The sequence below is a fragment of the Pagrus pagrus genome, assembly GCF_965226575.1.
Source record: "Pagrus pagrus genome assembly, chromosome: 17".
In the NCBI taxonomy this organism is placed as follows: Eukaryota; Metazoa; Chordata; class Actinopteri; order Spariformes; family Sparidae; genus Pagrus; species Pagrus pagrus.
Window position 1 is genome coordinate 10,158,352 of NC_140201.1, and position 12,105 is coordinate 10,170,456.

General features: G+C 41.9%; 1 protein-coding gene across 4 annotated transcripts in view; it reads left to right on the forward strand.

Moving 5' to 3' along the window:
- ash1l (ash1 (absent, small, or homeotic)-like) overlaps positions 1–12,105 on the forward strand; it is a 32,555-nt gene that overhangs the window by 10,821 nt on the left and 9,629 nt on the right. For all 4 annotated transcript variants that reach the window (XM_084380222.1, XM_084380225.1, XM_084380223.1 and 1 more), the window contains exons 5-19: positions 2,569–3,235; positions 3,356–3,529; positions 3,631–3,725; positions 4,206–4,279; positions 4,421–4,466; positions 4,712–4,820; positions 5,038–5,244; positions 5,442–5,588; positions 8,932–9,040; positions 9,169–9,318; positions 9,758–9,825; positions 10,023–10,189; positions 10,440–10,592; positions 11,113–11,167; positions 11,496–11,628. In XM_084380222.1, coding sequence (XP_084236348.1) covers positions 2,569–3,235; positions 3,356–3,529; positions 3,631–3,725; positions 4,206–4,279; positions 4,421–4,466; positions 4,712–4,820; positions 5,038–5,244; positions 5,442–5,588; positions 8,932–9,040; positions 9,169–9,318; positions 9,758–9,825; positions 10,023–10,189; positions 10,440–10,592; positions 11,113–11,167; positions 11,496–11,628 — 2,354 coding nt within the window. The remainder of the gene's footprint in view (positions 1–2,568; positions 3,236–3,355; positions 3,530–3,630; positions 3,726–4,205; positions 4,280–4,420; positions 4,467–4,711; positions 4,821–5,037; positions 5,245–5,441; positions 5,589–8,931; positions 9,041–9,168; positions 9,319–9,757; positions 9,826–10,022; positions 10,190–10,439; positions 10,593–11,112; positions 11,168–11,495; positions 11,629–12,105) is intronic.

Genomic DNA, 12,105 nt, shown 5'->3' on the forward strand with positions numbered 1-12,105 from the left:
TAATAGTTTTTTCAGTGAAAATAAAAATTGTAAAGCATAAAATCATAATTTGTAGAATAATATCACATTCACAGTAACTAAAAATAATCCCATATAATTTTTTTTTACATTATTGTGCAGCCCTACAGTCACTGAAGTGAAGCGTATATCATTCACAAGTACTACAAGCTTTTGAGTTTGATGAGCTATTCAGCACATAAAATCTTATGACCCATTGTCAAAGGTTATAGTGAGAGTCAAATTCATTTTCCAAAAATAGTTCTGATGCAGTTGTACCAAGAATCCAGTGACTGAATATGTTTGACTGATGTCTGATGAGATTTTTGGCCTGGAACAACTATGGTGAATTTGCACAGTGAGCAATCAATTAGATCCAGCACTGATGCCAGGACTATGCATTTGGGCAATAACCGTGTCAGACACTGACATATGGCACAGCAAGGAGACTTTCAAATCTTGCTTGATCTCTGCTCAGTGAAGCCTGTGTATCTCTTGAAAATCCTTCCTTCAATCCTTCATAGTGCCAACCATTCTTAGTCGTGTTTAGATCAAACAACACCGGAAAATAATCTGTTCTCTCTCTGTACCTTTCTCCAGTCTCCTTAGTTTGTACAAAGAAAATACCAAGTGGCTTTGGCTGGGTTGTTTTAGTCAAAAAAAAAGGCCCCTTGAAAGATACAGTGACATCCCGTTTGCGTTCATCGTCTGACATTTGGTAGCTCTTATTAGTGGTTATGGGCTTGGCAAAAAAAAGCATATGTAATGACTTAAACTAGCTCCTCTGTGAGTGTGGATGGCCGCAGTTGGCCAAGGTTGATATAGCATTCCTGCTGGAGCTAGAGGGGTGGAGTGTTTTGTTAACATGCTATATTTAGTAGACATTTCCCTCAAAAGCCCACAATGCAAGGCCTCGTCCTATGCTTCAGTACACCCAGCACCTGGGCTGAGCTAATGTTGCTGATGTAAGACATAGTTCCTCAGCAACGGTCTTGCTTCATCCGTGTGACTCAAAATGCCCCCTTACTAGGACTGATGTTTGTTTGTGCGTGTTAACAATGGTAAGGAGGGGTGTTTTTATGTGAATACTACCTACTGTTTATTTGCATGTTTGTACATGTGATGGGAAGCTGTAGGGTCTCTGTTGAGGCAGCATGGTGCAGTTCAAACCATGCCAGGGTAATCCTGGATTAGAGCTCAGGACTTTGGGGTCAACCAGCGGTCGCAGACTGCACCGTGAAGGTAGAGGAGGCCATGGGTGGGGACTCGACTGACACACAAGACAAGTGGGGAATGATTGAAGTAGGTAGATCCATACTGACAGAAGACTAGAGAGTGATTTGGGGAAAGGGACTGTAAGGCCCAAGCTAAGGTGTATCATAAATGGTTTGTTTTTATCCAAATGGTCAGATTTTCAGAATTTCCAAGTGGGCAAAAGAAAATGCTAATTACTTGTTGTTTCGGTCAACTGCTGTTAATTAAGTCATGTTCACATAATGCCTACTTGGGACCAGGCAATGGTTAAATCTGTTGTCCTGATAAGCTAGTTAATCGGTCCCAATTTGACCCTGTCTTACCTGGCGACTCAGGTTTCATATGTGGGCTCCCATATCTCACTGTGGCTAGTCTGTATGGGTCACTGGATATGGGGCAACCCTATTTCACTGGCCCACTGGACTTAAATATAGGGTGACGAAGGGTTTTCTAAGGTCAGACAAGCCAAAGAAAGGAGGGAAATTGGCACAGGATGACTTGTTTTAATGAGGGGAAAAAACGGGCGAAGAAGAGAGAGTGAAATGTGTGGAAAGAGCTGAGACTTGTATATTTTAAAGAAAAGGATGTTAGGGTAAGTATGGAAGTCAAAGGTGAAACACAAGTTTAAGAATAATATAAATGAGGAAAGAAAAGTGGCTCCGTGACATAATTCAAACTGATTTGCTGTCAAAAAATGCCAAAATTATGGTTATTTTGCTCTGCAGACGCATTTTTGATGAATGATAGTGTTAAGTGCTACTGAACACATTGCATTTCCTGTGACTAGCTCACTTCAAAATAAAAGTCAACATGCATTTTGTTAGATAAGTGCTTTTAATGTAAAGCTGCAGCTGCAGGAAATGTTTGGTTTGCCTTAGCAGTAAATTAACACAGTGCTCCACAAATAGTAAGTGGCTTTTCTTGTTAAAAAAAAAAAAAAAAAAGCGCCTTGTGTACTCTGTAACACTGTTGTGGTCACAAGTTTATTAGTTGGAGGGAAGTCTGAGAAAATGAAGAGCGGCTAAAAGAGAGTAAAAAGATGTATTGTAATAAATAAACATGAGTCATAAACTGCTTAGTCATTCAGCTTAATGTAGGGCATGAATAGTAAAAAAAACCCACCAGGTTCACATGTCCTCTTATCTTACCAAACCTCAAACTCTTTTTGGGACACATTGCCCATTGTGCTGCATAGTTTCGAGAGTCACAGGACAGTGTTGACTATTAGTTGTTGTAATGTCACTTCTAAATGCTAAGAATGTGTGCTTTGTTACTAAGTGCTCCATACGTGGCACTAATTTTTTGTTTGTTTGATAGGGTCATCAGGTATCCAGACAAGAGGTGTTGCCCTCTCGACCTCTGAAGGGCCCGAGGGATCCCTGCACCACCGGCAGCAGCACCATCACCAACCTTCTCTGTTTCACTCCCACGGCTCGGCTTCCTCTTCCAGACTCTCCCCCTCTCAGGACTGTTGCCTGGATGCCTCCCTGCCCCACCACTCCCATCGGACACAGCCATCCAAACACAGCCTGCACCACGTCAACAAGATCCTGCGTGCCAAGAAGCTACAGAGACAGGCTCGTACAGGAAACAATGTGGTGAAGAAGAGGGGCCCTGGGCGTCCGAGGAAACACCCGTTACCCTCTCCGCCGCCATCTCCACCTCCAGTGGTTGAGTTGAATCAGACCCGGCACAGGGACAGAGCGGGAGAACGGCCAGCAGGAGCCAGGGGGTGGGAGGGGGACACTGTGACAGATGCTATTGAGTCAGTAGTCCAGGGCCAGCGTAGAAAATGTCAGAAGAGGAAGCACTGGGACAGAGATGGAGAAGAGGAGGAGGAGGAGGAAGAAGAGGACGGGGAGGTAGAAGAGCCTGAGGAGCGTTTGCCGGACAGAGAGGAGAACCTGGGCAACCTGGTGGCAAGGTCCAGGACTGGGACAGGAAGAAGCTGGCTCACCCAGGACGAGCTCCAGCACTTTCGTGGGTAAGCAGATTTGCACCACACTGTTGAATATTAACCCTTGGAGTACAAATGTTAAGATTCAATGCTGATGTATAAAGATTTGTCAAGTCACTAGAAACCAAGTCATGGTTCTATTTTTAGCTCAGTGGAAAGCAAGCCAGATGGCCACTGCTCCCCAGAACGCCCAGGCACCGTCTCCAGGGAACAAGCTCCACCCATGCCCGTAACAAGCCAACGAGAAAAGAGACCAGCTAGACCTCCAAAGAAGAAGTTCCAGAAGGCGGGACTTTACTCTGATGTGTACAAGACTGAGGAGTGAGTACCAAAGAAAACAAAATCTTTGTGTTTTGCGTCTAATGCTGATGTTAAGTGTTTGTTAACTGCCTTTACATTTGACCATTCCTGTGCCTTTATAGCCCCCGGAGTCAGCTTCTGCAGCTAAAGAAAGAGAAGCTAGAATACATACCCGGGGAACATGACTATGGATTGTTTCCAGCGCCTATACATGTTGGTGAGTCTTTAATTAGATCACTTTCTTTTGTTCCGCACTTGATATTTTTATAACACAAGATCCACAAATGTAATTCCTACAAATTAAATGACCAGTTTATTAAAACACACAACAATCTGAGTGAATTATGATGCCGTTCAAAGAGTTGATTACATCAGTCAAGTTTCTACATTGGCCTGTCTCATGAAGCTGGATTAATCAGAGTTTTTCTGAGTAAAAGCCACAACCACTGTTTGTACCAGAGTCAGATTTGGAGAGTTTCTGGGTTGACTCCTCAGTTTACAGATAACTCAGTTAACCAATGTCTAGGAACAAGACTCTTCTTATTCTCTATATTCCCAGCTATGATGAGATGAAAAATACAAAATGTTTCATCAAGAGGTTAAACTTTTCATTTACATACAGTTTGTGAATATATATGGTCAAAAATAACTTCCTTATTCTCTTATGTTTAAATTTTTGCTTGCTTTGTTTTTTCAGGGAAGTACCTGAGACAGAAGCGCATTGATTTCCAGTTGCCTTACGACATCTTATGGCTGTGGAAACACGATCAGGTGATCAATCATGTTGAGCACTTAGTGTTTTTAGGGATTTTCCATGCTCACCATAAATTACTGATGGGCACTTTCAAAAGGTACAAGGCCTCTTAAGTATTTGTCTCTGTCTTTATGTGTACCATCCTGTTTGTGTTTCAGCTTTACAAGAGGCCTGATGTCCCCCTTTATAAGAAGATCAGATCAAGTGAGTATCCAGCTTCGTTCCAGTGATTCAACCATAATGTCATTTGTAGCCTGATCAATGCATGTGCTTACGTTTCTTTGTCGTACTACTGTGGTTGCAGTGGTTGCTTTGACTGCTGTAGTCCATGTAATAAATAATATGCAAAGAAGGATTTAAAAAACATGTGATTCTCTCACTGCTGGCCACACCTCATGAGAATGTTAGTAACTGTAAATCTAAACTGGTAAACCCCCTTTCTGTCATAGATGTCTATGTGGACGTGAAACCTCTCTCTGGTTATGAAACAACTACATGCAACTGTAGACCTCATGAGGTCTCAACTGACAAAGGCTGCCTGGATGATTGCCTAAATAGGTAAAGAGAGGTTCTCCATTGTAGAACACAATCTTACTGTATTTCAAAACTCAGTACTATTTGTACTATGAGTACTTTAGTCATATGTTTGTGTAGAAACGTTGTTTAATTTTTTTTTTTGGTAATGAAACAAATGTGAATAGAGGGTACGCTTAGTGTCAACTCAAGAGAATTGCAACCACAGCCTCATTTTGCATTGTTTTAATTGCCTATTTAGAATGAGTTTTGCTGAGTGCTCTCCCAGCACCTGTCCGTGTACTGATCGGTGTGACAACCAGCGCATCCAGAGACATGAGTGGGTCCAGTGTCTGGAGCGATTCCGTGCTGAGGGAAAAGGCTGGGGCATCCGCACCAAGGAGGCACTTCGTGCTGGACAGTTTATCATCGAGTACCTGGGAGAGGTGGTTAGCGAGCAAGAGTTTAGGTGAGTTAACTGGGTCACGTATTTTGCAATAAATTCTTGTTGAGTGCCAGACGTTAAGCTGTCTGAAGATTTAGGATGTCCTGCATCTGTCTTTCTGCCTGTTTTACTCCCTCATTTCAGGACTTAATTTGTCTTGACATGGAAATTAATAAAAGCCTCTCTTTTAATCTTCCACCCCCTCTCCTACTATTTTTCAGGAGCCGTATGATGGAGCAGTACTTCTCCCATAGTGGCCAGTACTGTCTGAATCTGGATAGCGGCATGGTGATTGACAGCTACCGAATGGGCAATGAGGCACGCTTCATAAACCACAGCTGTGAACCCAACTGTGAGATGCAGAAGTGGTGGGTGTCATGACAGCTTTAAACCAGTTCCCTTTAATGTCCTTGTTGTTCTTTTGGGTTCTCACTAAAGCCCAGATTTGGCTAAGCCTTTTTAGCAGTGAGCGGTTGCCACAAGTTGTTAAAGACGGATAATTGAGTTAGACCTGACATTAACAGCATTTGTTTGGCCATGATGACAAATGGAACGCACACGGTGTTTGCTATAAGCAAAAGCATTGTGTGTAAAAGTCCAACTGAAATCACATTTCATCATCCCTTTTTTGCACTCTCAAATATTTTCTATGTTTTGTTAATCATTTTTTATCATTCAGAGGATTTTTAGGATCAACTTAGGTCTTTGGGGAAATATCAGAAATGCTCTGTTCATCCTAGCCGGCTGGAGGGGCGTGTCAGTGTCTGTTTGATTGACAGCAGCAGGCAGTGTCTGTGTTACAACATAGGGAGCGAGAGACAAAGTCATCAAACTGAAGCTACATGTCAGGGGCATACAGCGTGTTGTAAGTGGTATTAATAGTGACATTTAGAAGCATGATAAGATGTAGTTGAATGTGCTGCAGCTGAGCAGCTAATTAGTCAGGCCTGCAAACTTACGTTAGAAGTGCACTTTCCCCCAGGGAATGCTTGGAGCTAAGATGCAGGATGTGTGCTCATGTTTGTACTTTGGATATTAAGGATACTGGAAAGCATAGAGAATTTGCACTCGAGACTTCTGCTGACCGACATCCGATTTAGCGCCCAGCTGACTTGAATAGGGGTAAAATAATTTAATCGTGCAACTCTTCTAGACTTTCCAAATTTTATTGGACCGAATAGCTTAAATTATGACAGTACAACGAGTAATTTTGCGGGGGTTGTGAGGCCAACGTTTTACAGATGCGTCTTTCACAATGTTAGCTTAACTGGCTTCAAAGCCTGGCGCTCTTCCTGGGGCCTTGAACTCGACAATGAGGCCAGCCGTCTTTGTTGCAAAAAAAACACACCACCATCCATTGTATCGGAGTATATAACATCATGCTATTCAATGACGGGTGCGCATTCTTGAGTGAGTGAGAATGGGATGCAAAGCTCCAAAAATAGAAAATCAATATGTGGCAGCCAATGTTGATATTGTGACAGACCACCACAAGTAAATTAATGTGTGGGAAACACTGAATGCATGCTGTGTGATGCACGTGTGTGTGGTGAGGTTGGTGGGGCTAGAGGGCTGATGGTCTGTGTGTGCTGTAAAATTACATTGTTGATTGGAAAAAAAGTGGAATTCGGATTTTATTTTCCTGGGTGGGTCTCAATTTCCCTGGATGGGCTGCCCGAGTAGAGCCTATGTATGGGAAACACTGCATGTTTACTTCAAAATACAAGTTTTCAACACAACACATACATTGTTATGATGTAATGAGTTTTGTTTGTAGTCAGCACCTAGGTTACATCTGACAAATTGTTACAGACCTGGGATCTGTATTTATGACAGTGATGTTGCACTCAGAATGTGTGTGTGTGTGTGAAATTAAATCTGTATAATTTCAGTTAGACATAAAGTATTTAAAATACAGCTTTGTTTACATCCATGTTCATTGGCTTTCAGTCTTCTTCTTCCTTATCTTTGTTGGCACATTGCAGCATATCTTGGTGTTTAACACTACCTGTAGATCAATTGTATAGCATGACACTGTTGGTAGGAGTGTGTGTTGTGTCATGTGTGTCCTCTCACACTCCTCAGGGAACCTGTGAGGACTGTCAGGTACAGCGACAGTCACAGAATATATTATTAAAAGTGGCAGACAGTGTTAAACAAGTGAAGCTGAGAATCTCGCAGGATTGTTGTGAGTGGGAGGCGCTGATTGGAAAATGTTACAGCTTGATAATTCAGTATTTTGTTTTCTGAATGCTTCCGTCATTTATGGTTAACGAACTGGAAAATACCAGCCTATTACCTAAATAGTTTCAGTTAATTGCTGTCTGTGTGCCTGATGATTCGGGCGAGCTGGGTAATTTCTTACTCACTCTGTAAGGGGCAAACTGAGAATAGTCAACGTACCAAAACAGAGGGAAATATTCAGCATAGAAATCATCATTTTGGTGGAAAGCCACAAAAAGTCCTGCTATGGCAATTTTATTCTTTCTCCTCGCTTTACGCATAAGTCGTCACAGTGTTTGTTAGGCAGTATTGTGTTGCCCTAGTTTGGGTATCTTACACAAGCTCTTAAAGGGACACGTGTAGCAGGTGCACTTCATTGTAAATGAGAAAGCTCTGCCTCGAAACCTCAACCTTATTAATGTGGTTGTGCAGTGGTAATCTGATGAGATCACCTCAGTCAGTCTCTGCCAGTGTTCAGGACCTAAATGGCTTAAAGGCCTCGCACCACGCCAAAACAATTCACTCGTTTCCTGAGGGATTGTTCTCACAGCATGGCTAAATCCACTGCAATCGGAGACCTGGCTGAGCAGGCCTGCCTGCGCCAGACTACAACTGAAACCTGTGTGGACTTTTCTTTAGATGTGGTTTGCCTTTATGCAGCAGGATCTGCAACATGTGTCATCACAGATTTAAGTCTGAGAGGGTTTGACTGTTGACAGCTAACAAACTTATGAGCTTCGACTATCAAACTGTACCCCCTGCCCTTCAGAATAGACCAGCTCCTAATCTAGGGCACTGGTCGGTGTATGTGTGTGTGAGTGGCTGGGCTGAAATAAAAGACTCCACAAGGATGGAGGATTTTCAGGACAAAGCCTGACGAGTCATTCATCTTGTCACAGAAGAGAGATTACATGCAGCCGGGCCTTAGATACAGCTGTAGTGCCTGAAGACAATGCGCTGAACCAGCTTTTTACCCCTATAGAAGGAATAAATTATCAAGCGGCTGGCAAACAGAAAAGTGCGCTTTATTCTTAGAAGGATGTTGAAAAGCTGCAGCACTGCCTCGTTTGGAGAAGGGAAACGTAGGGATGATAACATGTTGAGCGGTTGCCAAATGGAGCAAATGAAAACAAGGACCGTCCTCTTTTATGCCTTAATTTAATTGTCATTCTTCCAGAGCTAGTTTAACATTGTTTTAAGTCAAGACAGAAACTTGACTATAAACTTTACTACAGAGGGAGTGTTCGAATGCTGAAAATTTGTTGGAAAGTAACGTTATTTCAATATTTTTACCACAATATGATATAATTTGGAACATTTATCAGTAAACTACTACTCTAAACAATGGCTTTATCCAATAACCTCCTGACATTTCAAAACACTCCCGAGGCTTTGTATACTCCCCCATGCTTTATGATTAAAAGTAAAATGCATCATGTAATTGCTGCACCCACTCAGTGGACTTCCTGTCACATCTCTCTTTCCCAGGTCGGTGAATGGGGTGTACAGAATTGGTCTCTTTGCTCTCAAGGAGATCACCAGCGGCACTGAGCTCACCTATGACTACAACTTCCATTCCTTCAACACAGAAGAACAGGTGAAGCACCAGCCGTGTCTTTGACCTCACTGAATAACAGAGCAGATACTTCATGTTGGCATTTCTATATCAGTAGGCCCTTCACTTCCACAACTCATTGCTTTTTTTGCACTTTCTTTTCTCGACAGCAAGTGTGTAAGTGTGGCTCAGAGAGCTGCCGGGGCATCATCGGAGGGAAAAGCCAGCGTATTAACGGACTGCCTGGGAAGACGGGAGGGACTCGGAGGCTTGGACGACTCAAGGAGAAGAGGAAGTCCAAACACCAGCTCAAAAAACGAGTGAGTGACGAATGTTACCATAATGTTTTGCTTAAGATCTTCTTTGACTTAAAATTATAGCCTAATGTTATCTAGCTATTGCTTGGCAGTGCCTTATCAAATATCAGGTACATTGTCTATGTAGGGCATGGATTTGTGTGTGTCTCAGAGGTACTCTTAGTGGGCCACAAGGTGTCTAAAAAAGTAGTTCACAATACCTTAAAGGGTATACTTTTGAATTAATGAATGGTATGACCTAAAATTTACACCATATCAAGGTATTTTTTTAAATATAGGCTTTCAGCAATGTCAGTAACATCACGGTTATAAGTATGTGTCTTTATTTTTCAAATTCTGATCAAACTTGTAATAAAACTGGAGGAACACATAATTTCATGAAGCTAAGGGATGTTTTCTCTTAGCGTCTTGTTTTAATACTACTTTTTTTTATAATCTTCAGGAGGAAGAGTCGAGTGACAGCAACAAGTTTTACCCTCATCTCATGAAGCCCATGTCCAACAGGGAGAGGTAAACACACACACACACACACACACACACACACAGACATGTTCTGTTGCTAATTCTTCAGGTGCATTAAGTGAAGTCTGTGTTCATTAACAGAATGGTGAGATTTTCTGTTAATAAGAACTCCCATTTGACATGTTGAGAGAAATGTTTGACATATGCCATCTTCACACTCCTGTTGCCTCTCCATCCATCATCAGGAACTTTGTGCTGAAGCACAGAGTGTTTCTCCTGAGGAACTGGGAGAAGATGAGGGAGAAACAGGAGCTGCTGAAGAGAGAGGGCGAGAGAGAGAGGGACGCCAGCAGCCTGTCCATATACACACGCTGGGGAGGAGTCATCCGTGACGACGGCAACATTAAGTCAGGTGAGTGTGCACGCTGAGAGGCGTGAAGAGAAAGTGATATAAATATGAAAACACTTGAGAAAAAGCCTGTTTAAGTGGCTACAGTTGATAAACATGTTGGTTAAGGCAACACTTGAATGTTTCGTTGCTTGTAGATTTATTTTGTGAATTTCTTTTTCTGCCTGTAAACAACTCGCTGAGCATGTAACTGAAATGTGAGTTGCCTAAACTTTGGTAAATTGTGTAAAAACGAGATGCTTGTGCCCTGCAGATGTGTTCCTGACGCAGTTCTCGGCCCTGCAGACGTCACGGTCGGTTCGCACACGGAGACTCGCTGCGGCTGAGGAAAACACAGAAGTCACACGCACTGCTCGCCTTGCACACATCTTCAAGGAGATTTGTGACATGATCACCAGCTACAAGGGTTAGTGTCTTATGTTGAGAAATATATAGTTTGAGCTGCAATGGTGATGGATTAGTTGTCAACTATTAAATTAATCGACAACTATTTTGATAATCATTAATTCTTTCGAACAATTAAGAAAAAAGACAAAATGATCTGATTCCAGCTTCTTTAATGTGAATCTTTTTGGTTTCTTTGATCCTCAGTGGCAGTAAACTGAATATCTTTGGGTTTGAGGATGTCATCTCCGGCTTGATTGACATTTTTCACCATTTTATCGACCAAACAGCTAATTGATTAATGGAAAAAATAATCAACAGATTGATCGAGAGTGAAAAATAATCGTTCGTTGCCGCCCTACAGCATGTGTAGCCACCTGTAGTGATACTCATTTGTATGACCTCTAGCCTGATCTGCGGTCTGACCAGGATTTAAAACACATCTGTCAGTACCTTAATGGTAATATCTAATATTTACTGAACGATAAGGCTCTGTGATTGAGAATTGATGACAGGCATGTCGTTCTTTTGTTTTACTTCAGATTCAGCTGGCCAGACACTCGCTGCTCCGCTGGTGAACCTCCCATCCAGGAAGAGGTGAGATTGTGTAAAAGTGCAAACCCGCATCTCTTCTGCTTCATTCATAATATTTGACTGTTTTCCAGACAGCAGTGTTATCAGTCTGTCAGTGTACAGCACCCACATAGTGTAACAGTTTTATCTTGTGCCGTACATTTCAGCTGTGACAGCCTGTGCTTTGATTCTCGTCCAGTATTGATAGTAATCACTCTGTGTCAAAACAATAACAGCTCATTATTTTTCTTACATGAGTCACTGTCATGGTCGGGCGCATGGTTTTTGCTGGGAAGCATTTGGTTTCAAATATTTTGCAGAGACTAATCCTGCTGTGTTTGTGTGCCAACAGGAACAGCCAGTACTATGAGAAAGTGACTGACCCTCTGGACCTGAGCACCATCGAGAAGCAAATCCTCACCGGCCACTACAAGACCGTTGAAGCGTTTGATACAGATATGCTCAAGGTGTTCCGCAATGCTGAGGTACGCAGGTGTCCCATCAGTTGTTTACATTAAAGGTGCGGCATGTAGTTTTGGGTCATACATTTTTATCAGAAGAGAAAGATCTTCATTGACTCTTTTTGTGCCTAAGAAAACTAAATAAACAAACTCTTTGTTTTCATGACTGAATAAACAAACGGACATTGAAGGAAAACAGAATTGTGTTCTGTTTTACTTTATTTATATTTTAGAAATAAAGTAAAACAAACATTCTGGGGACCTTATTTTTCTCTGAGAACAGCCTGTTTATACAGTTGTTAATAACCCCATTATTGTTGTAAATATTAAAGTTCTGAATTTTGAATTTCTTCTCCAAAACTACATAGTGCCCCTTCAATGATTTCTGGCTATTTACCGTTAGAACTGCAGAAACAAGATTTGTGTTTGTTTACAGACATAATTTCATTTTTGTGTTTTTAAGCAGCACATGTTGCTGGAAGAAGAACTGAGTATTTTAAA